The sequence below is a fragment of the Lissotriton helveticus genome, chromosome 5_1 (assembly GCF_964261635.1).
Source record: "Lissotriton helveticus chromosome 5_1, aLisHel1.1, whole genome shotgun sequence".
Classification (NCBI taxonomy): domain Eukaryota; kingdom Metazoa; phylum Chordata; class Amphibia; order Caudata; family Salamandridae; genus Lissotriton; species Lissotriton helveticus.
The window spans coordinates 316,587,734-316,613,814 of NC_136065.1; the positions used below are offsets into that span (position 1 = coordinate 316,587,734).

A 26,081-nucleotide genomic window follows, 5' to 3' on the forward strand; every position below is an offset into this window, starting at 1 on the left:
CTTATGACAGGGTTTTCTTTTTGCATTAGGGCCCTAGTTTGCTGGAAAGACAAATGGCCCACCAGATTATAGCGACCAATGCAAATGCAGCATTCTTTGTAGGGTAATTCTCATTCATAACAAATATTGGTGGTCAGAGTTCAGTCAGCGCAAACTTGCTCCCAAATGCAGCATTTGCTTGCACGTACCAGAGCCCGCTCCCTTATGCTGGAGGTTCTTGCATCCACCAGCTCCGTCGCGGCAACAGCGGATTAGTCGAAGCTTTATTAGCCATCACCCTGAGGGAGGTTGAAGGTCATGCGAAAAGCTGCATCTCTAATGCTAATTACCTAAATAAATGTGCTAACGGTGACAGATTGGTATTTCTGATTAAGGTGCATATTTATCAGCCTTTCCTTGCATGTGAGAAATGGTAGATGGGTATTGCAAGGTGGCAATGGAGTGTGGAAGCAGCACTGGAAGAGGCAATACCATTCACTGAGCAGTCCTGTGCGGTGCTTAATTTGAGCCAGTGGTTTCCGGTGCTTGGTACCAGCACTTAATTGTCAGCATCAGCACTAGTGACAGTCCACCACATGGTGGCGCTGTCTGAGATGAGCACAACAGCCATATTTATTAAGTCAAATGGCATTGAAAATGAATAATTCCAGCCTTTCACAATAGTATTATAGCTCTGTGTGGCCTGAAATAGTCTGAATTGCCACACTTGTGGGAGTGTGATGCTTAGGTGTTATGTTGGTACTGTCATTGGCAGCACTGGCTGGGGCATTGCTTGGGGGAGGTTGCAGTAGCCTTCCGATAAGGGTCCTGGCACTTAATTTTTTTTACAAATTAAGCACTGGGCGGGTGGTTGATCGACAGCTGTCCGGGGAGCAGAGAGGTATCGTGTTTTTTATTCCCTACACAGGGGATGACCCTTATACCAGATAGTCCGATCCCTATAGCATAGTCAGGGTATTAAGCTCTGTAGTATTAGGATTGGCTCAGGATTGTCATTTAAGGGTGGGTTGGTGAAAGTAATGCCTACCCTGTTACTGGGACGTGGTGGATCAGAGTGGTGTCATATCTGCACCTGGATTATTCTACGTAATATTTTAATTGGGGTTTAGGTCTCTCTTTTCTGCATCTCCTACAAAGGACCCTTTTGGGCTTTTGCTTGATAAGATGCAGAACTGTGCAACCTGGAGACTCAATTGATCACAGTACACTTGGATACTATTTCTGATAAAATACACATTCAGGCCTTGGTGACATCGGTATTCTGAGGGATGTTTGGGGTGGGTGGTCTAGTGCTATTGTTTGCCTCACTAAAGCAAGAAGTTATGTCCAAAAAGTATGAAACAATTGAAAATAAGTTGTTCATCCATAATTTCCTAGAAACATTACTGGTCTTGTCATGGAGGAACTCCGAAGGGAGAAATGCAAGCCATAGGTCCTCACTGGACAATAAAATATAGCACTGATTTGAAAGATCTCTTTTCTATTGTTTGTCATAATATGTTTGATTTAAAATGTAAAAGGATGTGGCAGGGAGTGTGATACATGAGCATGGGGGGTAAGGGCATAAGAAGGATATGGAGCAGGATTAAAATAAGCAGAGGGTAAGAATAAGTGGTGTGATTTAATATCGGTCATGAAATATGGGCAATATGAGTGGGCCATTTTGGTACATCATACAGAATAGTGGATCTTCAATGAGTAAATAATAAAGGTTCTTCTGAGTTTAGAGACTTCCTAACATAGATCCGGCCTGAGGATGCAGCACCAAGAGGCCACTTTTTAAAGACTTCTAGGGTATTATTGAAGACTACGTAGGCCGTAGAGAATGTAGGAAAAAAACGAAAGCCGGTAAAGAGTGACTGGCTTGACATTTTTCACGGTACAAGTAGTGTGGTGTGTAGCATTTGATACAAGGTATTGTTTTCTTTCTCAATACACATTAACCCCCTTGCGTGCCGTCACAAACACTACCTCGGTAGTGCTGCGCACGTCCTGTGGCCGACGTGGCCCCGCCCACCTAATAGAACTCCCGCACTGCAGCGGAATTTGCGCTGCGGTAAAAGAGTTAAAAAAAATATATCATGAAAATATTTTAAAGGGCTGGTACATGTTACTGTTATTAAACGAGCCATCCATGGCAAGCTAACAAAGTGTTGTGGCAGTGTATTGTGTGAATGTGAAATGTAGAGCAATCTGGGGCATACAAAATTAACTAAAGACTTTAAATAAACAATCTTTGTTGACAAAAAAGAAAATACTGTTGATTAAAGCAGCAATGTGCCACCTTTAGATGTTTCTCACCATCATCTCTTTTTTTTCCTTCAGATAAACCTGGAACCCATTTTCCTCAGCTGCCACCCACGTTGCAAGATGGTGAGTACAAATGTTCTTAAGGGATGATCATGGCCTGTGCATACTGAGAGCAGTCCGCGTGCGCCCAGGGCAGATAATCTATGGGAGTCAAAAAACTTTAAGAGATTTCAAGATGCTTCTGTGGGAGGCGGTGGGCTGTGACGCAACGTCTTTCTTTGGGTCAGGGAACGGCCTGTGACTAGCCTGGTCATCTAGATCTTCTTTGGGTTAAGGGAAGACTTCTATGTGTGGTCAGGCTTCTGAAGTAACTTCACTTGATGTGCTGCAGGCCAGTGTTTATGCATGTACAGAACATACAAGATGTCTCTATGAAGGTTGGAACTGTTGGTAGAGGCCAAGTTGCCTTTAGGGGGACGACAGACAGGCCATGCGTGCCAGGTCAACACAAAATGTCCCTATCAGGGTGTGCAAAAGTCTGTGCATGGTGAGTTGAACTAAGTAACGTGTAGGGGTTAGCTGACAGTTTACGGTTGGGTTAGATCAGCAAAGGCTCATCTTTGGAGATGTGAGATTGTCTTGCCTGAGCGGACTTCTGAAGATGCCTCTTTCTGTACAGACTGCCTGTATCAGACTAGGATGACCATGCTGCCTCTGTGGGGCGTGGGCGGGGTCCTGTGTATTACCCGATCTATCATCGAACGTCAGGTCGATTTTAGTTACAAAATATAATAGGACTGTGTGGGGGGGCTAAAGAGTGGGTGAGGCGGTAAGAAATAAGGAGTGGCTGGGGGAAGGTGAAAAACAGCACTTAATGGAAAGCAAGATAGGAAATGGAATAAAGTGAGGGCGAAGCACGGATCATGGGGAGGTCATGGAACAACATGGTGTAGGGGTGAAGGAAGCACTAGGATGAGAGAGAACAACAAGTAGGTCGGGGGGAGAGGCACGAGAGGGAGAAAGAGGGAGACAACTGGAAAACACATTCACTTTCATGGAGTGCTTAAGCAAAAAGAAAAATAGTGGTTCCATAAATTGAGCGTTGGAAAGACACAAAAAAAGAGGATATGTTCTAGGGGGAAGGACCTAACACAAGATGGACAAGGGAAGCCACTGAATAAGAAACAAGCACATGAGTGACAGTAAAGCCAACAAACAGTAAACAATGGGTTTTTTGGCATCTGGATGCATTTTGCAATAAAAAAAAGCACACAATTACATGTGACATGAATAACAGGCAAAGCATTTGGTTCATTTGTGTTCTTCCTGTTCTCCTACAACAGGATTTTTACTCAAATTAAAGCTCAATTGTGTAGCATGGTGTAATGGCATAATCTTACGCTTTAAACGTACGCATTAAACTTAATAATTTTAACACAAAATGCCAGAAAATCAGCAAAATTATGCCGGAGTAAATTACATTTTGCCCAGGTCTAGTTAGATCATTTTAGGGTCTGAATCTGTCACAGAGTTCACCAAAGGCGTACCCTAGTATTACTCATCTTTGCGTGTGCGCACATTTAAATAAATAATATATAACAAATATAATATGTGCTGTGAATGAAGGACCTCCCAAATGGAGTGAAAAAGAGAAAGCAATGGGAACCTTGAGGGACAACGGAAAGATGGCGGGATGTGTCAGACACCCGTTCAGTCATCTGAGGCTTTACATCCTCTCAGAATGACTTAATAGAGCTGCCTCTGGTGCTGTGTGGTTCTTCAGTTGTTATTGGTCTTGCAGTCGCCTGAGGTCTCACTCCGTGTGACTAGTGCACCCCTCCCCCCTGTGAGGCAGCAGGTGTTTGTGTACTCGCCCCCCCCCCCCCTGTTTGGAACAGAATGGGGGATCCCAGCGGACCTGCTTCGCGTCTGACTGCTACATGGGTAATGGCTCCAGCCACAGGGGAGGGGTCTGTCCCATTTCTTGTGGAGCAAGGCAGTGGGCCACATGATGCTCCGCCATTACCTGATTAAAGTGTGTGGGTTGAGCATTGCATCTGCTGTTGCTGGCCTCTGATGGGGGCCATCTCCAAGTCTGGCTAAGACCGCACACTTTTCATAGGGGGAAGTCTGGCTAAGACAGATCGCTTTGACTCTGACCAAACCAACCAACCTAGGCTTCAATAGACTAATGGACTCCCCTCTCACGCTGACTTTCAATGATGGGGGTTATCTGACTGTTCCAACCACCTGCGTTTTTCACTCCTTCACTCTACATTTAAGTGTGATGTCTTTGCTTATATATTTATACATCCTCATGTCCTGTGATTTAGTGCAACTTTTTATTTTCCTTGTGTTTGTAAAGCGCTCTGATACCGGGTCTAGCTAGCGCTATATAAAACTTTATAAATAAAAATAAAATAAATAAATATACTTTCCATAGGGGAAGTCTGGCTACCACAGATCACTTTCCATAGGGGGAAGTCTGGCTAAGACAAATCACTTTCCATAGGGGGTTGCCTAATATGCAGGGCTCGAGTCAGGGTACCACGCGGGTGGACGGCGTCCCCCCCCCCTTATTTTACCAGGAGCTCGATAACTTGAGCAAATGGAGCCACACATTCACTCTGTGGCCTCTCTGGGGCGAGATCGGAGCCCATTCAGAACGCTACTCACGCGCTGGCTTCTCTGATGCAATCGCATCTAAGGGGCAAGGGGAGCAATGAGTCTGATGGTGCAAGCCACATTTCGTGACGTCACTTCCTGTTGTGACGTCAGCGTCCCCCCCACTTCTTTTTTTAGGACTTGTGCCCTGCTAATATGCAAGCTGCAGCAGGAACATTTCGTCTTGCTCCAGATAACAATCCAACAAGGATCATGCCACGAGTTGGCCATTGGTGAGGGTGGGCTGTGTTGTCTGTCATTCAGTGATCAGCGGATGAGCGAGCATCAGGCCTGGTGTTCGCGAGACCCTGATCCAAGTCTCACTATCACCAACTAAGCTCCTCCATTTTCTCTATTTGCATCATCCCCTTTTCTATTGGTCCAGTCCAAGTAACTGTATGTCGAAATATCGGCAAAAAACATAGTGCTACCAAAATACAGACGACCAAAAATATTAAGAAGGTAGGTGCATATAGGTAAGTATAGATGTACTATTCTTCACTGCACATCGCCATACCTTGAAAATATGTCTTCAAGGTACAAGTATGTGAAGTCAAATAAGTAAAGCTATACCTGCCTATATAAACTTATCTCTACAAAAGGTGGTCCTCATAATTTCCACTGTGAGATTCTGGAGTCGATGTTAAGGTGCAATACCTCCTAAGGGTTCAGTGGCGGCCTGAGCAGCTAAGTGTGGTGAGGCGGGCCGGGGGTGGGGTGGAAGTGCCAAACAACTAGGGAAAATAAACTAAATAAAACCACTTACTGTGCGTTCGCCACATCGCCGAGTCGGCGATGCAGTGAGCGCAAGGTAAGTGGTTTTATTTATTTATGTCTTTTATTTTCCCTATTCTGTCGTTTGTCACTTGCCCCACCCCCAACCCTGCCAGACCCACTGCACTTACCTGCACGGGCTGCCACTGCAAGGGTTGCATCCCCTAGTTGGGCCCTCTGGTCAACAGTGGCCAAAGTGGACACTCGGAAGTCAAATTCACTATTCTAACTCCAATCTTAGAATATTTGTGGAAAGTGCAACTTTATCACCCCCTCCTACCCAGCCTCTCCCCTTTTCTTCCTGAAGTATCCCTGGAGGCTTATTTACTTTTCTAACTCCACTCCTGATGCATTCTGGGGACAGTTAAAGTACTTTATGGAAGGGATGACAAGTGGTAATGTTGTGTTCCTTAATCTGTTGCCCTGAGGATGCCATTCAAGGCCAAACAATAGCACTTTATTTACAAATGAGCCTGCCCCCACAGGCTGCACCCTTTCCTTAAGACTGCCACCCCGCCCCCCTTTACTGGTGCTCTGTGGCACGCTCTGAAGGACCCAGATTCACAGACAAAAGACACACACACAAAGACCGGCACAGACACACTCTCTCTCTTTCCACCCCGCCCCCACCCGCAAATGCAAAAAAACAAACACGTAATCCTCCTCCTGCTGCTGCTGTGAAGATGAGGTTAACGATTAACCGAAAAAAGAGAAACCGCCATCAAACGCACCAGCAAATTAATTACTTGAGGCCTTCGATTTCTTATTTGCGTAGACGCTCATTTAGCGCTCCTGCGCGCGGAGGGTATTGATCTGGGCGCTTATCGTGCGCAGCGCGGCCGTCGGCTGCCTCCGTCGTGCGCGCGACTCTCTCCCGGAGTGAAGTATCCAGGGCACTTGTGTGCTCAGAAACGATAACCATCGCGTCCGACCCTGCGCCTTCTGGGAGAGATGGGGATGACCCCTGGGGGTTTCGCGCTTCTGAGGCTTCGCGTGTTAATATGTAGTCTAGCGAGCAGAATTGACTTGAAAATGAATTCTAAAGAGCGAGTGAGTAAAGTCTCTCATGGCCTATTTAATTTTAAAAAGTTGCTTGCTTCCAGCGTTGCCCTCTTACACCGTGCGCATGCGCACCCTGAGGCAGACTTCCACCATGGCGAATCAAGCACTCCGAGGCTGCTGGGGTCGGGAACGCATCGCCCCTGGAGATAGCGTCGTGCAAAGATGAGGACATCTGTTCATTCATGCCCCTGGGATGAAACGCTAACATGCGGGGTGGTCCAGCAGGTTCCCTTTTGTTATCTGGGAAGCACCCGGCACGAGCCACTAGAGCGCTAATTGGGTGCGGGGGGAGGGGGAATGGATGGTGCTTGAGGTGCACCCTGTCTCGTGCCGTAAGTGGTCTCTAATATCTCTCAGACGAGTGGTACAACTGGCCTCTGGTGCTCACTCCAGGACTCTGTTGGGCTCTGCAGAGTTCAGTGTGCCACTACAAGGGTGCTCCCCCTGGTACCTTTGCGGTGCTCAATTGGCACCACATTAGCTGTCAAACACATCAAGAACTTACTCTTAATCGCTACAGGGCTCACTTTTGGTGGCATAGAAGCTCCACCCAGGGCACCATAGTGTCCATCAATGGGCCTGTGTAGTGGCTCCCAATGAGGCACAATAATGGGTTTTACCTCTCGGTGCTGATGCAAGATTCCCGGTGGCCACACAAGGTCTTGTTATGAAGATTCTCTTGGCTGCCACCAGACTCATCTCTAAGTCCTGGGTTTGGAGGGACCACGGTGAAGATTCAGAGCTGAAACAGTCTGTTCTCCAAACCAACCCTCGATAACCGGATAACGTTACAGCAAAGGTTAGCCAAGACTCCCTTAGCCTCCTTGCCGCACAAGTGGTTGCTTTGGCCGAGTGCCCACGGCTTACTGAATTAGGTATAAAGTTTGGTTTCAGAGTCAATCAAAACCTTAAATCTATCACTGACAAAAAACTGTCCATTCTGAGGTATTTATTTGGAAACTAACATTACTTTAGTACATAGTTAGAAAGAAAAGCTAATTTAAAACACAAGAGTGAAGATCAAATATGAATATGCCATGCAGTTCCACAGTTTTGACCATAAGTAGGCTGTATGTAGTATATAATGCAACATAAAACAAGATGGCCGCTAGCAACTGTTAATAGAATGGGCCTGGATTACTGTATATGCAAGCTTCAGATGTCTCAGAAGCTTGGTCAGTTTCTGCAAAGCCCGCTGCCTCCGGTCCATGGGATTTCACTGCTTTCTTTACAAAGAGTTAGATCGTTGATGGGCAAAATATATCTAGGAGTGAAGGACATGTCTGCTGAAACACACCTCTGGATTCCTTGCTGAGAATCTTGAGGCGACTCAGCAGTTTTGTCTGCTCAGTCGAAACACAAATAATATGAAATAAAAATGGTTTGTTTAGTACCAGGAAATTTGGGGATTTTGCAACAAGTTTTTCAATGTCCGATGGTGTTACACATCTCTATTGCCTCCATTCTTCAGTTGGGCATACTGATTGACAGCCAGAATCTTAAAATATACTCGTCCCAGTCATATTATTCTGCACCTTCAGGTCTCTGGAGCCTCGTGGGAAATTCAACTCTACCGGGCAAATTGTATTGGTGGTATGCGAGGATTTACGAGTTGTGCTTGGAGGATTCTGTTGCCTCTGCTCACTGGCATGTTGTACCTCTTGAACATGATTTTTAGGGTGTGAGATTAAGATGACATTTCGATCCACAGCAGGGATCAAGAGGGAGAGTGGTTTGGGCTTTCGAACCATTCCTTGAGAGCTGTTGGTGGACCTCGCTGGTGGAGATGAATACATTTAGCAGACGAGATACCTCTCTGGGCTGTAAGATCTGCTCTGCCGCAGCAACCTCTGCTGGGTCTCAGTTGAACTGGCACCATGGTCTCTAGCTCAGGGCAGACAAGTGGTCTGTGAATTGAAACTGGCAATTCCATTGAGCCGGGATGGCTTGCAGTATGCAGAGAAGTTCTTAGTCAGCAGGTCACCACCAAAGTAGAAGACTTACAATAGGGGAGAATTTTGTGGTCCTTGCAGCATGCAACTCCATTGTCAAGCCCGCCCCATTGAGTTCCACATGGATTTGCTGTGTAGCTGTTCACCGTCCACGCCCAGCGGGTCAAATTTTAAGGGAAGCTGTACGGGGACACCGCTTCAATAACACCAGTTGCATGTTTTAAAGTTCCGGCAGACAAGAAAGAGAGGACAGGTTTGCAGGGTTTCACCCAAGCAAAACTGGTTGAACTGATTTGAACTGGAACAAGAGGCATATCCCTGATTTTTAAGCTCTGGTACAGAACTTTTATGAAGAGCAGTCTGCCTCAGATCACCCAAAGCATCACTGGACGATTACAGGGCAGATGAGGGTGCTACAGGAAAACCTTCATCTGGCTTACCAAATGCAGTAATTTAAAAGAAAGTTCCTGTTTGAGATTTAGTGGATTTCAGTGGGGGTAGGTGAGTGAGGGCTAGAAAGACTTTTTCCATACAGGGATACAGAGAAAAGCTGAACCATTGTTTTTCTAAATCACCTACAAAGCAGTTGTACAAAGAAAGGCCAATTAAGTTACTCGCTGTTGAAGAAAAGAGGACCAATTTAGAGGCGTCTGCCTGTTAGCACTTTAGAGCTGGCTCCTGTGCGTTGTCTGATCTCAGACAGCACCAAGTGAAAGTGAGTGGGGTACATTCAGTGGAGGAGAAAAAGCAAAAACATAAAAGGCGCAGCTGATGCTAGACCCGGTCTTTCATTTTATCATTCCACGTTGATCCATCTGTGGCTTTATAGTCGGTGGTTGCTCCTTAAAGTTTGTTGGATGCTTCCAGTCTAGTTCGAACACTTCACTCCTCCATAATGGCCTGTTTACCCTTTTGTCTGCAAGGTCCATGACTGATATTTTGCTTGTTCAGGAGCCCTGGTTTTTGAGAGGAGCTAGCAAACAAGCTTCGGTGCTATACCTAATTTCCGTAAAGTATATAGGGTTTGTAAGGGTAGGATTGGTGTCCGGTTGGCCTTTGGGGTCCTTTACTTGAAGGGAGTCAGGGGTACCAACTTGTTGTACCAGCAGCAGTAGGTCAATATTTTCTTTTCCTTGGGGTGGGTGGGGGGAAATATGTTGCAGTGGTTTGGCTGGAGGAGGCCGTTAGACCCTCCTATGAGTGATTAAAGTTTGAAACGAACTTGGTCACTTAGTTCCTTTTCATGAAATGAGAGAAGAGTTAAGAGAATGTGAAAGTTACGGTTATAGTTTTGGCACAGCCTGGGTATTTAGATGGTCAGAGGATAGTTTGAGGTAGAAATCCACCCCAAGTCAATGTTGTCTTGTTACTGCAGAGGGCAAAGCCTGTTGCAATTAATCAATTGTGCTAGGTCTGTGAGGCATTACAGAGACTGAGTCTAGTGAGTCAAACCCTGTTTTATGGTGAAGTAGATGCTGAGGCAAAGTGGGAGCTGTTGAGTGTGTAGATGTTGAGGTGGTGGTAGATCCGTGCCTTGAGAGAGCCAGGGCAGAGCCCTACTGCCTCCTGATTCCTCGTCATAGACTTGACTGTAGGTCTTCTGGCAGGTGAGTTTTGAGGAGAAAACGACCATTGAATGGTGACTACCAGTCTTTTGAGGCATTTGACCAAAGACCTAAAGTTGGATTTTTTATTATTTTGTCTACTCCACCAAACCTCCCTGCATCAAGCAAATGATGTTGACTTCTTTCGGGCATTAATGACTCTACCCTGTAGGAGGCATGTTACTGACCAGATAACTTATTGGTAATCCTCAGTACTTACATTTTCTCAGCCTCGTGTCAGTGCTTAATTTCCCTTCCTCCCGTCAGGAGGTGGCTCACCTATGATCATTGATGCTTCTTGGAATGCTTCAGTCAGTGGGCTTTGGGACCGTCTTCATGGGGTTTACCTATGGACACTCAATCTGTGGATAGAGATGCCTAGAACGGTCTATCCTCGTGCAAAAAAGAATGAACCGAAATTACCAATCTTCCCTAATCAGGTCAGAGTGAACACCAGAAGGGTTAATGGTCCTTGTGGATAATTTAATTCTTGAGCCTATGTACGATCCTCTGGCCCAGCGTTATCCAACGGGTTGCTCACGTGCTACTAAAACTCTCCATCCACGTGTGAGTTAGTCTCCTGTGTGCAGTCCAGTCTACTAAATTAGAAGTCTTTGCTTGGCTGACTTAAACTATGTATACCAACATTGAAATGTTTGTATCCAAGACAAAAATGTGTGTATTTTCAGAACTCCTAAGCTGTTGAAAAAATTGTTGAATTTCCAAATTATATTTAAAGCTGATATTTGAGTGATAAAACCATTTGACCTTAATGTAAAGTCATCCCAAATTGGCAAACCTTTTCTCTTATGCTACTGCGGGCATCCCTGCCTGATGCACTGAAGTGATCACTGGTGCTAATCTTGCACAGGGTGCCCACTAATGTAATCTTGTCTGATGTGGGAAGTATTAAAACACTACACCACTAATAATAATAGTGTAACGTGGGATGATTTTTATTAAATATAAGTAGCTCTTATTAAAAAACTAAAAAAAAGTTGGAGACCCCATTCCTGCATAAACTTTCCACTAACAAAGAATTACAATTTGAATCCCATGTATAGGTAAGAAATGCTAAAGTTTAGGACCATATACATTCATAAACATTCACGTACATACAACGTTCCCCATGCTCTCCCTCCCCCCACACATACACAGGTAGAAATGCACATACGCCATCACACCTGTTTCACCAGAAATACACACACTATTTTCCTGGCTCAACAGCAATGCGCGCGCCCTCGTGCACAAGTACTTTAAAAAGGTTTTCCCAGCTGCTCTTTAAGGCACACTCGCATACACGCATCCATCTAGATATTTCTTTTTCCCTGCCTCAACACCTTCGCGCGCACACTCCATTTCCCTCCACGCACGTCTTCTGTCGCCTCGCACAATGAAATCGAAGTTTAAAATCTTGTCAGCGCGCAGGAACACACTGACAAATCTTTGTCCTCGTCCCTCCTCCCACCCCCTCCCACAAATTAATTCTTCGGAGTGAGGAAAAAAAAAACCTGCACACAGCGAGAGCGAAAATGTGTCAGAAAGAGACAGGCTGACAATCCGCCATGAGGGCCTCATTAATTAGGAATAATGCAGTTTTTATAAATAAACAAGGTAGCTGCCGTGAGATTTCTGAAGCAAAAAATGATTTATAGAATAGTTGAGTCCCCCCTAGCCCCCCCTCCTCGTGCAGTGCCACTCCCCTCCCCCACAGCTTCTCCGAGTGTTCTCCTGTCAGAGACATGAACAGGAAACGCGCTGCTACCAGAGTGCGAGGCGGGAAATTAGTTCCCTCAGAAGTGTGTGCCTTGGCCCGTGGAGACAGGCTGGGCCGGGCGTCTGACTCTACAGCAGCCTCGCGCACGAGTCTTTTTATCTCCGTCTCTCCTCCCTGCCCCATTTTGTGTCTTCTTTTTAATCCTGGTGGCTTTCGCCACTTTTTATTAATCTTTTTCTTTTTTCTGTGCCCACCCTGTTATTATTTTTTAGTCTAACTAATTCCAGAAAGTGTTTTTTCTAACACTATATACAGTAAAAATGTCTGATTTCCATCCCGCATCCATCTTCATCCTCATCCTCATCATCTACATCATCATGTCACACTTCTTTCTCCTGCTTCCTTGTACCTTCTGCACCTGCCTTGCAGGTTCCCCTTTCGCCACCTTACTTATACTGTTTCTTCTTCCCCTTACCTTTTTCTTTTCGCTCTGTTGTTAACATCCATTAGTATATGCTGCTACTGATGCTACCATTGATCCTCTATAGATTCTCGCCTTCTGTGTCTTTCTCTTTGTTAACCTCCTCTTCCCTAATTCTTCTTTCTCTATCTTTTAAGTCCACTGTGCCCCTATACACCACTGTGCCCTTTCTTTGCCCCATTCATCGTCCTTCATCCTGTTCTTTCTTTCTCTATTCTCGCCATGTGTTCCCTCTTCATATCCCTTAAGTCCCTCCTCATTCTCATTTTTAGGTCTCACCTGTCGATGCGCATGCGCATCGAGCAAGGCGAGAGTATTGGCACTTATCCGCTCTTTATCCACACTGCAAGGAATCGTGGCGATTCCTTGCAGTGCACGAGAAATTTAAGCTCAATGCGCATGCGCATTGAGCTTAAATGCGCGTGCACATGCCCCCAGCCGCCTGCCTTGCCTACTCTCTCTCACAGCCTCCCCCAGCTCCGCCCCCTCACTACTTGATTGCACGGCCGCTAGGCCGTGCCTCCCCTACTCTCCTCCCCCCTCCTCCTCCTACTCTCCTCCCCTGCCTGCCTGCCGTGTCGCACCTCGCACCTCTCCCCTCTCCGCCCCCTCCCCTGCCCGCCGTGTTACGGTGAAAGGCTTGTTTTTTTTACCAGCGGGCAGTCTCTTGCCCTCGGCTGCTTCTATAAAATTGTCCGAGCTTAAATTAGGGCGCGGTCTGCTGGGACGCTTAGCCCTCTCTTTAAGTTTGTCTTAAAAACATTCCACGCTCTGCCTCTGTCACATACTGCCCCCCGCCCATGCTGTGCGCTAAAAATCAACATTTCTGCCCTTCTCGCACTGATAGTCTGCCCCATGCTAAGTGTCCCTCTCAACCCAAGTACTCTGCGCGCCACGCTGTCTCCTGCCCACGCTCTGCCTCTCAGTCACATGCTGCCTTCTCCGTTCCCCCAACACCGTCCATGCTGTGCACCACTCTGTCCGCCCCATGGCACGCTCTGCTCCTTTCACATATTGCCTCTGATCCCCCACCCCCGTCCATACTATGTGCCCCTCTGACCCCACATTCTTGCTGCGTCCCACTCTGCCCACGCTCTGCCTCTGTCACATACTGCCCCCGCCCATGCTGTGCGCTAAAAATATGCATTTCTGTCCCTCTCACGCTGCTACTCTGTCCCATGCTATATGTCGCTGTGTTCCCAAGTACGCTGCGCGCCACGCAAAAGTCAGTCTGGCCGTGGGGAATCCTAGCACTTCATCAGCTCTCCATTGATGTGGCCGCTCCTCTCCCCTGCCCCCCCCCCATATCATCACACTTCAAAGGAATGCGCTCCGCTCCCCCGCCTCCCCCACAGCAATGCCGAGAGCTTGTTGTTTATAGTCTCCATTTACCACATGTTTATTGTGGCTTTAGTTTAGGGATTACCATAGTAACACGTGTACCCCACTGGGATTTACAGGGTCTGTTGGCCACTCGCTCATTATGGCTCCGTCTAAAATGGATTCCCAGTCATGGTGTTCTAGACTGTGGCTTGAGGGCACCGTGAGCCTTGAGTTTAATTTTGCTTCATCTTAGATTTCCGTAGATATATGTATGCTGCGCTTTGGGTTTGCCTAGCTCTAGCTTTAGCCCTTGCGGACTCTGTAGTGTGTTCATGAGGTTGTGCAGTAGAGCATGTAGTGTGTGTCTATGTCTTACGGACTGCTTCGTAGTCCAGCAGAAGGAACATTTGCTCTCCATGCAATGTGCTTATTGTCTATCTATGACAAATTGTGTGCAGATCTGATCGGGCCGATGTTCACAGCTCTGCCGCTGCAGTGTGTTCAGAGAGAGCACATCCAGTCTTCAGGTCTGTAACTAGTGACTAATTCCAGCCTTGGTCGGAGTAGAGAGTATACAAATGTCAAGATCGACTTGCTAGCTGCAATGATGTCTGCCCTGCCACCATTTACTTCGGACCCTCACTCACCCTCACTCACCCTCACAACCCTCTCACCCTCACTCACTCTCACAACCCTCTCACCCTCACTCACTCTCACCCCCTCACTCACCTCACTCACTCTCACCCCTCACTCACCCCCTCACCTTCACTCACCCCCTCACTCACCCCCTCACCCCCTCACTCACCCCCCTCACCCCCTCACCCCCTCACTCACCCCCTCACCCTCACTCACCCTCTCACCCACCCTCTCACCCACCCTCTCACCCACCCCCTCACACGCCCTCACCCCCTCACACCGCCACCCCCCCACTCAGAATGCACACCCCCTCACCCTCACACGCCCTCACCCACTCACACCGCCACACTCCCTTAGAATGCACACCCCCTCACCCACCCCCTCACTCCCCCTCACCCCCCTCACCCTCTCCCTCACACCGCCACACCCCCTCAGAGCCCTCACTCTCACTCACCCTCACTCACTCACCCCTCACCCTCACTCACTCACCCTCACTCACCCTCACTCACCCTCACAACCCTCTCACCCTCACTCACTCTCACAACCCTCTCACCCTCACTCACTCTCACACCCTCACTCACCTGACTCACTCTCACCCCCTCACTCACCCCCTCACCCTCACTCACCCCCTCACTCACCCCCTCCCTCACCCCCTCACTCACCCCCTCACCCTCACCCACCCTCTCACCCACCCTCTCACCCTCACACACACCCACCCTCTCACCCTTACACACACCCTCACACGCCCTCACCCCCTCACACCGCCACACACCCTCAGAATGCACACCCCCTCACACGCCCTCACCCCCTCACACCGCCACACACCCTCAGAATGCACACCCCCTCACCCTCACACACCCCCTCACTCCCCCTCACCCTCACACTCCTCACCCTCTCCCTCACACCGCCACACCCCCTCACACCCCCTCACTCTCACACCCCCTCGCTCTCACACCCCCTCACTCTCACTCCCCCTCACTCTCACTCCCCCTCACTCTCACTCCCCCTCACTCTCACTCACCCTCACCCTCACTCCCCTCACCCTCACCCCCCTCACCCACACCCCCTCACCCTCACACCCCTCACCCTCACACCCCTCACCCTCACACCCCCTCACCCTCACACACCCTCCCCCTCCCACACACCCCCTCACCCACACACCTCCTCACCCACACACCCCCTCACCCCCACACCCCCTCACCCTCACACCCCCTCACCCACACCACCCCCTCACTCACACCCCCTCACCCTCACACCCTCACACCCCCTCACCCTCACACCCCCACACCCCCTCAGACCCCCTCACCCTCACACCCCTCACCCTCACACCCCCTCACACACCCTCACACACCCTCACACACCCTCACACACCCTCACCCCTCCCTCACCCCTGCACGCCTCTCACCCCTGCACGCCTCTCACCCCTGCACGCCTCTCACCCCTGCACGCCTCTCACCCCTCCACGCCTCTCACCCCTGCACGCCTCACACTGCTGCACGCCTCACACTGCTGCACGCCTCACACTGCTGCATGCCTCACACTGCTGCACGCCTCACACTGCTGCACCCCGCACACTGCTGCACGCCGCACAACACCACCATATCACTCTGGGACGGCGCCACATCACTCTGGGACGGCACATCCACCGCCACCACCACATCCACCGCCACATCCACCACATCCACCACCACTACATCCACCACCCCATCCACCACCACCACCCCATCCACCACCACCACCGCATCCACCACCACCACCACATCCACCATCAACACATCCACCGCATCCACCACCACATCCACCATCACCACCACATCCACCACCACATCCACCACCACATCCACCACCACCTCCACATCCACCATGACATCCACCGCCACATTCACCACCGCATCCACCACTGCATCCACCACCACATCCACCACCACCACATCCACCGCATCCACCACCACATCAACCACACCCACCACCACCACATCCACCACCACATCCACCACCGCATCCACCGCATCCACCACCACCACATCCACCACATCCACCACCTCCGCATCCACCACCACATCCACCACCACATCCACCACCACATCCACCACCAACACATCCACCACATCCACCACCACATCCCACCACATCCACCGCATCCACATCCACCACCACATCCACCACCACATCCACCACCACATCCACCACCACATCCACCACCACCACATCCACCGAATCCACCACCACATCCACCACCACATCCACCATCACCTCCACATCCACCGCCACATCCACCGCCACATCCACCACCACATCCACCACCACCACATCCATCACATGCACCACCACCGCATCCACCACACCCACCACCACCACATCCACCACACCCACCACCACCACATCCACCGCATCCACCACCACCACATCCACCACCACATCCACCACATGCACCACCACCGCATCCACCACCACATTATTTACAAAATTAAAAGCCATTGTTATTTGTAATATCAATACATCTAAGTCACGTAAATACAACACACATTGCATTACAAATGCTATAGGTGTCACATTTGCGAAAGTTAAAACTATTGACATTGTAACTGACAAAGCTATTAATTTTACTATTTTCAAAACCAACACATAAATAAAAAAAGTGTCATTTACAATACCAATCACTCAAACTTTCCTAATGCGAGACCTATTGCATTTCCAATGCTTGTTATTCTTCCTTTTCTTCCCTGGTTCTCTCCGGCCTCCATTGTCACTCACTCCACACTTCATCACATCCCATTTTCATTGGAATCCCTGTTACTCTACAAAATCCCCATCTCGACTACCACCGCTCATGAAAGCCACTTCTTGTTAACCCCACTACCCGGTCCTAACAAAGCTTTACAGACCCCTACTTTCAAGGCCAACCGCTCCAAAACCTTGTCTTCAATGCTGTGTCTGGAAAAAAAACTCCAACTGCAACTAGACAACCTATATCGCTGACGACTGCAACTTTATCTTACAGGTTGCACTATCTGTCCATCATTGAGATATGGTTTTCCCCAAAGAACACTACTGCACGGGCTGTGCTCCTTATGGAATACACCACCTCCGCCCACACTCCTCAACTTGCTTGAAAAGTTGAGCTGTTTGCCTCTTCAACTGTAGGTGTTTCCTTCTCATATCCACACCTATCGCACTATTGATGCACCCTTCCCCAACCAAGATTGGAACTTCTCGAGACCTCTGCCATAATGCCATTTAATGCTTATGTGCTGGGACTATGCCACCATGGTGTGGACATTAGCTTTTTCGTTGACAAGGGGCATCACTGTTGTTTATTTGCCCATAAACGTTAAACTTGGCTGCACCAATAGATTTAATTGTCAAAGCGTATTCCTAACCTGAATCACAGAATCCTGATTTGCATAATTTTACCTTCTTGAATGGAGTTTGTGATTTCGGATATCCTGAAAGTGTGGTGGTGGTTCTGCACTTGTTAATTAAGGGTCACAAATTAGTTGGTGGGTGTTCAATGGAAGTCCTACCTGAAAATGTAGGCGAACGCCCACCAAATTGCAAGTTTGCGTGTATTCACATACCCCATGCGAGAAGTTTCCCATTTAGAAAATGCTTCATATCTGCTCAGTTCAAAGGCATGGATCAGAGTGCTTGCACGTAAAGAATGGCAGCAGGGCCACCCCCAAGTTTAAAACAGAGAGATAGAAACCAAGCCTCAATGGAGGGGGAACAATTTTTTGTGAAGAAAGTCTTTCCATATGAGGCAAACGCCATACTTTTCCGTACTACCTAGATTTGTTTGAAAATTCCATAGAATTTGTAGATTTAAGCCTATGGGTCAAATTTCCAATTTTCCTTCCCTAGCTTTTAAAGGGTGCTATTGGTAACTTTCTTGATAATCGTGGGTTATATGGACCTCAACCAGAATAGTCTTCAATACCAAACACTTTGCCCAAGTCCCCTCCAAGAACTCTAACACACACACACATTCCACAGCAACTCATTCACTCGGAGATCCCCTTGACCGCATTCATACTGCTAACACAGGCATCTAATCCCCTCCCATTGTCGACTACTCTCTCTGACAATGTCATGTTATTCTTATCCAGGGCTGGTTTCTGTTCCCAGTCCGGCCCTGTCCCACGCCCACCACCAAGTTTCATGATGGGGTTAAATTTGCGCTGGACTATCTCTACCTCTTCAGCTATATCTTAAAACAAGCAAATGTTCTCACTTTAGTAAAAGTGACAAATTCCAGTACCCCCGCCTCTTGATAATTACAAGTTCTCAGCATCCAGCGTCAACTATAGGTGCTAATAATTATTATCCCTTTCCTTAATATGTCATCTTGTCCTCTCCTCCATTGGCTAGCCCATATTGTCTCCTCCTTAGTCGCCTCTACCCATTCAGCGATTACACCCTCCACCTTCTCTGCCAAGGACTTGGCCCGCTACCATGCCAACAAAACCCTGACAATCACTACCACCAAATTGGCACTATTGTCCCCCCTCAATTTTCCTTTTACCTTCCTCCATCCGATTTGGGCAATTATTTCCCACTTGGCAAATTTCAGTTCTAAAGTATGTGATGGGTGAACCCTCAAATGGGTTTAAGTCCTACCTTTTGTCTGCTCATTGTCCACCCCCAGCGACTTTCTTTTCGCTGCCACCCACGCCGGGTTGGTGTCCCTCAGTGCTCAGCCCCGGCAACATCTCTTATTCCTGTGAGCTACCTTACTTTGCAATAGCGTCTCATTTAGCTTCTCTTGACACCTGTCGGCAGATTATAACCTTGTTGTTTTCTCATTTACAACCATCCATCACTTCTCACCTTATGTCTTGTATTTATGGGTATCTTAAAGTCCACTGTAAATGGATCACTCTGTGCTGTCTAATGCCACACTCTTGTAAAACTGAAATTCTCAATGTTGTCGTTCCCTCTGCCAGTAGCATCCTAGCTAACCTCACCTGATTCCCTCCTGCACCCTGCTTCCAAGCCCTCCAAAAGACTTGGCACACTCTTCAATCGAAGTTTGCAGGTGAAGTCATTTGTGTGCACCAGAGCAATAGGCCCCAAGTTTCACACACTAAGTATGCATAGAATCCACCCTCACTACCCGTTCCGCACACCCAGGGCCTTCAACAATGTACTTGTAATGTCGATTACAGCAGCATTCTCTCAGTTGGTTTCCACTCCCTCCTTTGGCAAAGTTTATAAACCTTCTGTCCTCGCCCATACTATCTTCTGGTTTTCCGGCTTGCTGCCAAAACAGGACTGCTATCCAACTTCTCTGGCCTTAAACTTAAAGGTTGACCATGCAGGTCGAATGCATAGCATGCATAAGCGACTATTATTTACTGCAACCCAACGAGCAACGCTCAGCCAATCAAAATATCTGTGATGCACCTAAGCTGCCATTGGTGGTTTCCAGAGTCAGATCCTCCAATCGCCTGAGGTTCCTTATCTACGTGTACGTCTACGACTCACTACTGGCTCACCTGAGAGCTGCAGGTCACTCCACTTATTATATGTAGATGGCTAGCATAGCACTTCTTCAAAGTGAACTCCAAAATAGATGACTGCACACCCAACTTTACTAAGTCACCCCTTGGCCAAAAAACGTGCTTAATATACAAGAAAAAGTAGGTCTAGCCTATTAAATGTATGTGCCTGCCTGTATCCCTTCAATTTCACCATATTCCAGGGGTATGGCCCAGTGAGCTAAAGAATCATGATGACATTTGCTGTCACCTGCAGCTCACAAGTACCAAACTGAAACTGACTCAGCCGTCCACTCTTCCGGAGCTGGTAAATATAGTAGCATTCCACTGAGTAACAGGAACACTTTTTTTACAGTACTTAAAGGTGGCTGAAAACAAAGGCCACCACCTCCCCCCAGGCCTTCAAAACCGACCTCAAAGTTCTCCTCCTTCAAAGACACTTCCAAAGTTAATTCATGCCCTCTCTATTATCTGAAGGAAGACCTCCAATTACTGAAAACTCTATTCTCCATGAATATGGAAGTGCCTTCCCAGTGTGTTCGTGTGGTTGGAGTGTATGCCATTTATTGCACTGTTTGCTACCTCATGTACTTTGTTTGCTCACAATTGTCACTTTTACCTTTTGTAACTTATCGGCTGCTTTGTAACTTGTTCATTTGTAATTCCATGTTCCTTTTGTGAAGCGCTCTGACGCCTTCGGGTAAAGTCCGCGCTATATAAAAACGCATAAATAAATATATAAAAACAGCCACAATCCCTTCAATCGCCCCCCACTAAAAGTTTCGACACACTCCTTACGTGGGGTGAATTTATTGGATGTATGACGTTACAACGCATACTTTTACAACGCCTACCTTTACATCGCGAGTTTTACAACGCATAGTGCTTTTAGGCGCTGGATAGTGAATTGTTTCATTTACTATTCCAACTCCAGTCCCCGTGGATAGTAGGGAAGGTGTTGGATAGTATATTAAACCTATTCCCTATCCTAGAGCGCCCCCCAGCGCAATGCGTTGTAATGGTTTGCGTTGTAAAAGTTGCGTCGTAAAGGCACTGCGTGGTAAAAGGTGCATTGTAAAGGATGTTTACCGAATTTATTGTGTGTGCGTTGCATGTAGAAATGCTTTTGGTTTTAAATTAAAACACAGATATAGATTGTACTTATTTTGTCCCAAAAAATAGATGCACCATTTTAAATGCATGTTACTCGGTTCTTTCTCGCCCTCATTTCTTCCCTGATTCTCGCCTTTATTTCTTTCCCAGGTTCTCACCCTTATTTCGTTCCCTCGTTCTCACCTTCTTCCTTCTCCCCCTCCTGCTTCCCTCCTGTGCTGCTCACACAATAGCCTGTCACTCAGTGTCGAAATAGAATCCTGCCGGTGGGTTTGAGCTCTCGCGGGGCTGGTTGGGCGCTGCGCCAGGTCTCCCCTTGGCTACGGGTGGGTGTCGCCTGTCTACCCCCTCCCCGCGGCACACAGCACTGCGGGTGCTATCGAGTTGCCAGACAGTGAGCGGGTGCCTCGCAGGGAGGCCTGCCTGCAGCTCCCGCCTGTACCCCGGTGCTGGATGTCGCCACTGGTAGAGAGTGGGTGCTTTGGGGGGAGGGGCGGGGGCTGTCAGGGGGCGGGGGTGCTCGCTTCTCCTGTTTTCTCGAGAGCTCACAGCCCATAATTACAGGTAAGCAGGTACCGAGCACTCGGAGGACGGGCTCAGCTGTCAGCCAGGTAGGCGCTTCAAGAGGCCTCCTAGCAACCGAGGCGCCTAATGAGCCCCGGCTCCGCGCGGCGCCCTCCTCCACAGCGCAAACAGATCCGGCCCGAATCAATGAAATTCCTCTTCCTCCATCCATTAGGAACACTTCCGAGGAAGAGGAACGTGAAACTGACCGTGAGGAAAGTTGTTCAGGCAGGGGCGTGGCGTCACCCCCTCCCCCCTATAGGCACATGCACACTTTGCAGAGAGCCCTGTTCACATCAAGGCCTATAGATATCCTTGACCCCTCACCGTATTCCGCGTTGGAGTGGGGGCATCCTTTTGCCTTACGCCAGGGGAGTGGCATAAGGCCCAGGCACGAGGCCTGCTCCCCAGGACCACCGTGTTTGTGTTTCAGTCGCCTCCATGCCTCAGCGAGGCATCCGATGCCCATGGATGTCCTCTGCCCGTGTTACACCGCCTTCTTCTATCTTTTGCTTTCATTTGCACCCTCCTGTGCTCCTTACCCCTCACTTTATTCTCATGCACTTTGTCTTTAGAAACCGGTTTTCCAGTTTCTTCAGTCTCCCTCTAGTGCTCTCCTCGTGCCCGCTTTGTCTGCATTCCCCTACCTCTTCTCTTCGACTTTTTTGGGTTCATCCGTTCACTTCTCATCTTCCTTTTGTCTCCGCGTCACTCATTTCTACCCTTACCTATCGCCTTTATTCGCTTTGTCATTCTCGGACTCTTTGTTTTTCTCTTGATGTCTGTTTTTTCTTTTCTGTTTTTACCCTCCCCACCCTTTTTGTGTATATTGCTAACTCTCTATTTTACCTCAGTCACCAGTTTCCCCTTTTATACTGTTATTTTTAAGCCTGGATGGAGTCCGTGGAGTTCCGCTATGCGTAGCTCCGTAGGCGGCGGAGTGCTTTAGATAAATGCTGTTTGCGGTGATTTTCAGCGCCGGGTGTTTGTCCACACTGTGCAATCATCGCGAACGGCACCATGCACTGTGCAAGCGGGCGCTGCTTCCTTTCTTCTGCTCGAGTAGATTTTTTACTCGAGCGGCAGCCCTCTCAGTGTGAACGGATGGTTTCTCAATGCGAGCGGTCGCGAGCGTACATGACAACTCGCAATGAGAAATCCAACCGCCCTCGTTGAGAAATCTCACCATAAGGTTGATTTTCCACACTTGCGGTCGCCAACTTGACGTTGGGAGGAAAAAAACTCACATAGCACGGAGTGCGGAAAACTCCGCGAGCGGAGTTCACCACCCAGGCGTAGTGATTATCTCTCTCCAAGTGCACCAGCCTAGTTTTTGCTTCTATTGGTTCATATAAATAAGGCAATATAATAAAATACAATCTGTTTCATTTTCATATTATCCTAAGTGTTTGTTAGTTCCTCCTTCGCCCTCTCTTTCTTCTTCTTTCTCCTTACCTGCCCTTACCCTCCTCTACCTTCCTCCCTGTCCGTCCCTCCCTCTCTTGCAATGCTTGTAATTTTGCAAATGTATGCGCATTGCCCACTTCTAATTTCATTTAAAGGGATCGATTCTGAACTAATTGCCTCACTGATGAAGACGCTCCCCTGTGTGTTAAAGTGGGTTGCAAATTAGGACATTGTGAGTGCGTTCGGACACTACCAAAGAACCCCTCAACTCCTCATGTGCTCATTAACCAGATTTATGCAATCGAAGGTTAAGTTTAAAAAAAGGATCCAAACATTGATTGGAAAAAATGTTTGATTGACTGATCAGTCTGTCTTCTAAACGCACAACCTAGGCTTCGCAGAGCTATTGACCGGCTGACTCGCCCACCACTGTTTGTAGCCTAATAATATAGTATTGATAAATGCAACAAACTGTTATTGGCAGCAGAGGACATATTGACGTACAACTCCCTGGGGGTCTCCTCTCTGACAAGACCCTCGTTTCTTTAGATAGAGAGCGAGATGCTGTGGGTTGTTTAGCGCGAAGAACTGCGGCTAAGACATGGCCTTTCCTACCCACGAGTCCTTATTCAACTAATATTACCATTCCTGACGTTTGGGAGCAGTTGTGCGTGAGTGTAACTTCACAACAGGTACCTTGCAGAGGCGGTGTCAGGCCCCTTGAGCTGCTACCGCGAGCCCTCCCTGAGCCATTAGAACATCCTTTTACTTAGTGACTGTGCTGCACACTCTGCTGAGCACCTGCACAATACATATATCTGACTCCCTAAAACACACCATCACACTTATTCACAAAATGTTATGTTATGTTATGTTATATGTATTTATTTTGCGCACAGCTGCTCCAGCAAAGGAGCGTCCTGGCGCCACCGACAAGGGGAAACACAACACAACAGCCAGCTGAAGCAAAAGCCACCCCCTCTGACTAACTCAGGAGAGCACACCCTCGCTCACTGACTTTCTCTCACTGACTTTCTCTCACTGACTCTCTCACACATCACTCTCACTCAAGGGACCACACACTCACTCTCTCTCACTAGAATACACTTCTCTCTCACTCAAGGGACCACACACTCTCTCACTCACTCACTACAATCACCCTCTCTCTCTGACTCACTAGGCAAGGCCCTCTTTATTCCACTCAGGCGATTACGTCCTCTGACTCACTAGACCAGAAACCTCTCACGGACTCACTAGAAGACACCCTATCTCTGATGCAGGGGACCACACCCTCTCTCTCTAGTCCACTAGGGTACACCCTCTTCCACTAACTCGGGTGACCTTGCCCCCTCACTGACTTAGAGCACACCCTCTCTCACTGACTCAGGGAACCACACAATCTCTCTCTCTGACTCGGGAGAACATGCCCTCTCACCGACTTGGGACTGACTGACCTCACCTTATGTGCTAGGCTGCATATTCAATGGTTTAGGAGGACACATCCTCTCACTCAGTGTAAAAACCACACCCAAAGTCTGCTTTATACAGGCCCTCGCTCTGGCTCAGTACACCACACCTTCTCAGTGACATATACAAATAGACTTTCACTTCCTCACTACACTGGAAGATCTCACTAAATTTTTAGACCACACCATTGTTTAGTCTTGACATGCATGCAACTACCCTATCCATTGTTTGACGATTACTAACCAGTTAGTATAATTGAGCAGAAGTAAAACTCAAAAATACTTAGAATATGTTCTCCTGGACAAGCAATGAGATTACTTGCAAATAAGATGCTCACCCTTTACTTAAAGAGTGTGTTTCTCAATTCAGAGCAATGTTTCAAAATGCTGATTAGAACATTGGAATGTTGAGTGCTCCATTGAAAACAGTGGAGTACTCCGATTATCTAATGGCCGGTAGAAGTCTGAAGCATCAACATTCCAATGTTTGTTCACAGCTACAGCTGTGAATAAAGGCCTCACGGAGTCCCTGGGCTCCGTGAGGCCTTTGTTTTACAAATTAGAACCATCTGCCCTCTAGAGCTGGAATGTTCTAACTGCCTTAGAGCCCTCTATAGTGGGCTTTACAGGCCATTTAAGGCCCGCTCCCTTGTTAAAGGCCTTCAACCTTGGCTCGGGTCTTTAATGCTGGAGCGGGCCTTTAATGGCCGGTAGAGCCCAAGGCTGTAGTATATTTCAGGTAGAGCAAGCATAGCAAAGACCTGGCTTGGGCGAAGATCTTTTTCACAGTTAATTGGTTCAGTGCGGCCAAATCCATCCAATTCCTTGAAATCTAAAAGAGCTGGAGCAAGGATGCAGTTGGTCCCTTCATAAAGGCACTTGTATTCCTTTATTTAACGGAGTTCCGTCATGCGTACAAGAAGTCTTGTGTGCCGAGGGAGTGTTCCAAGAAGCTGTTATTCCTCACCTGTGTTTTGATGGTTTTTCTGCACTCTGTTCTCACAACCTGTCCAACGTAAGCAGCTATTAAGGCGGCTAAATTGTTACTTCCTCATTTAGCGCAGTGCCTCCCCCGTCCACAGCCTTAATTACTAACTTTCTAATTATCGTTTAGTCATGCTCTGTGTCCTAGACGTACTGTGATTCTCTAGACATGCTCTAAGCCTTTTGCCTGTTCCAGCAGTATCCCATCCACACTCACGTTGTTTTTACACAACGGGTGGCGCAGTGCCACAATTTTCAAATTGGTACATTTCAGGGTAGCCACGTAAGATACATTTGCATACAATGAATCTGAAGTGAATTAATTTACATATTTTGTTGTTATCCTGAAATCTTGCATGGGTGTCTAGATATCAGGGCCACAGTTTAATAATGTTAATGTAGGTGCTAAAGACATAAGGGAGAACAGAACTTTGGTGTTTGACCCATGAAGTCAATCCCAAACTCATGTGTTACTTCCCCATTAGTGCCAAACATCATTAGAACCAATGTGCAAATGTAAGATGTGAAGAAAATGCACGAGGGAAGCAGCAATCTTGTGAAAGATCTCAAATAGTGCAGTGGAAGG

At 47.9% G+C, this 26,081-nt stretch overlaps 1 protein-coding gene across 6 annotated transcripts in view; it reads left to right on the forward strand.

Moving 5' to 3' along the window:
* AGRN (agrin) overlaps positions 1–26,081 on the forward strand; it is a 727,720-nt gene that overhangs the window by 383,798 nt on the left and 317,841 nt on the right. For all 6 annotated transcript variants that reach the window (XM_078642355.1, XM_078642356.1, XM_078642357.1 and 3 more), the window contains one exon: positions 2,326–2,373. In XM_078642355.1, the coding sequence (XP_078498481.1) occupies positions 2,326–2,373 (48 nt within the window). The remainder of the gene's footprint in view (positions 1–2,325; positions 2,374–26,081) is intronic.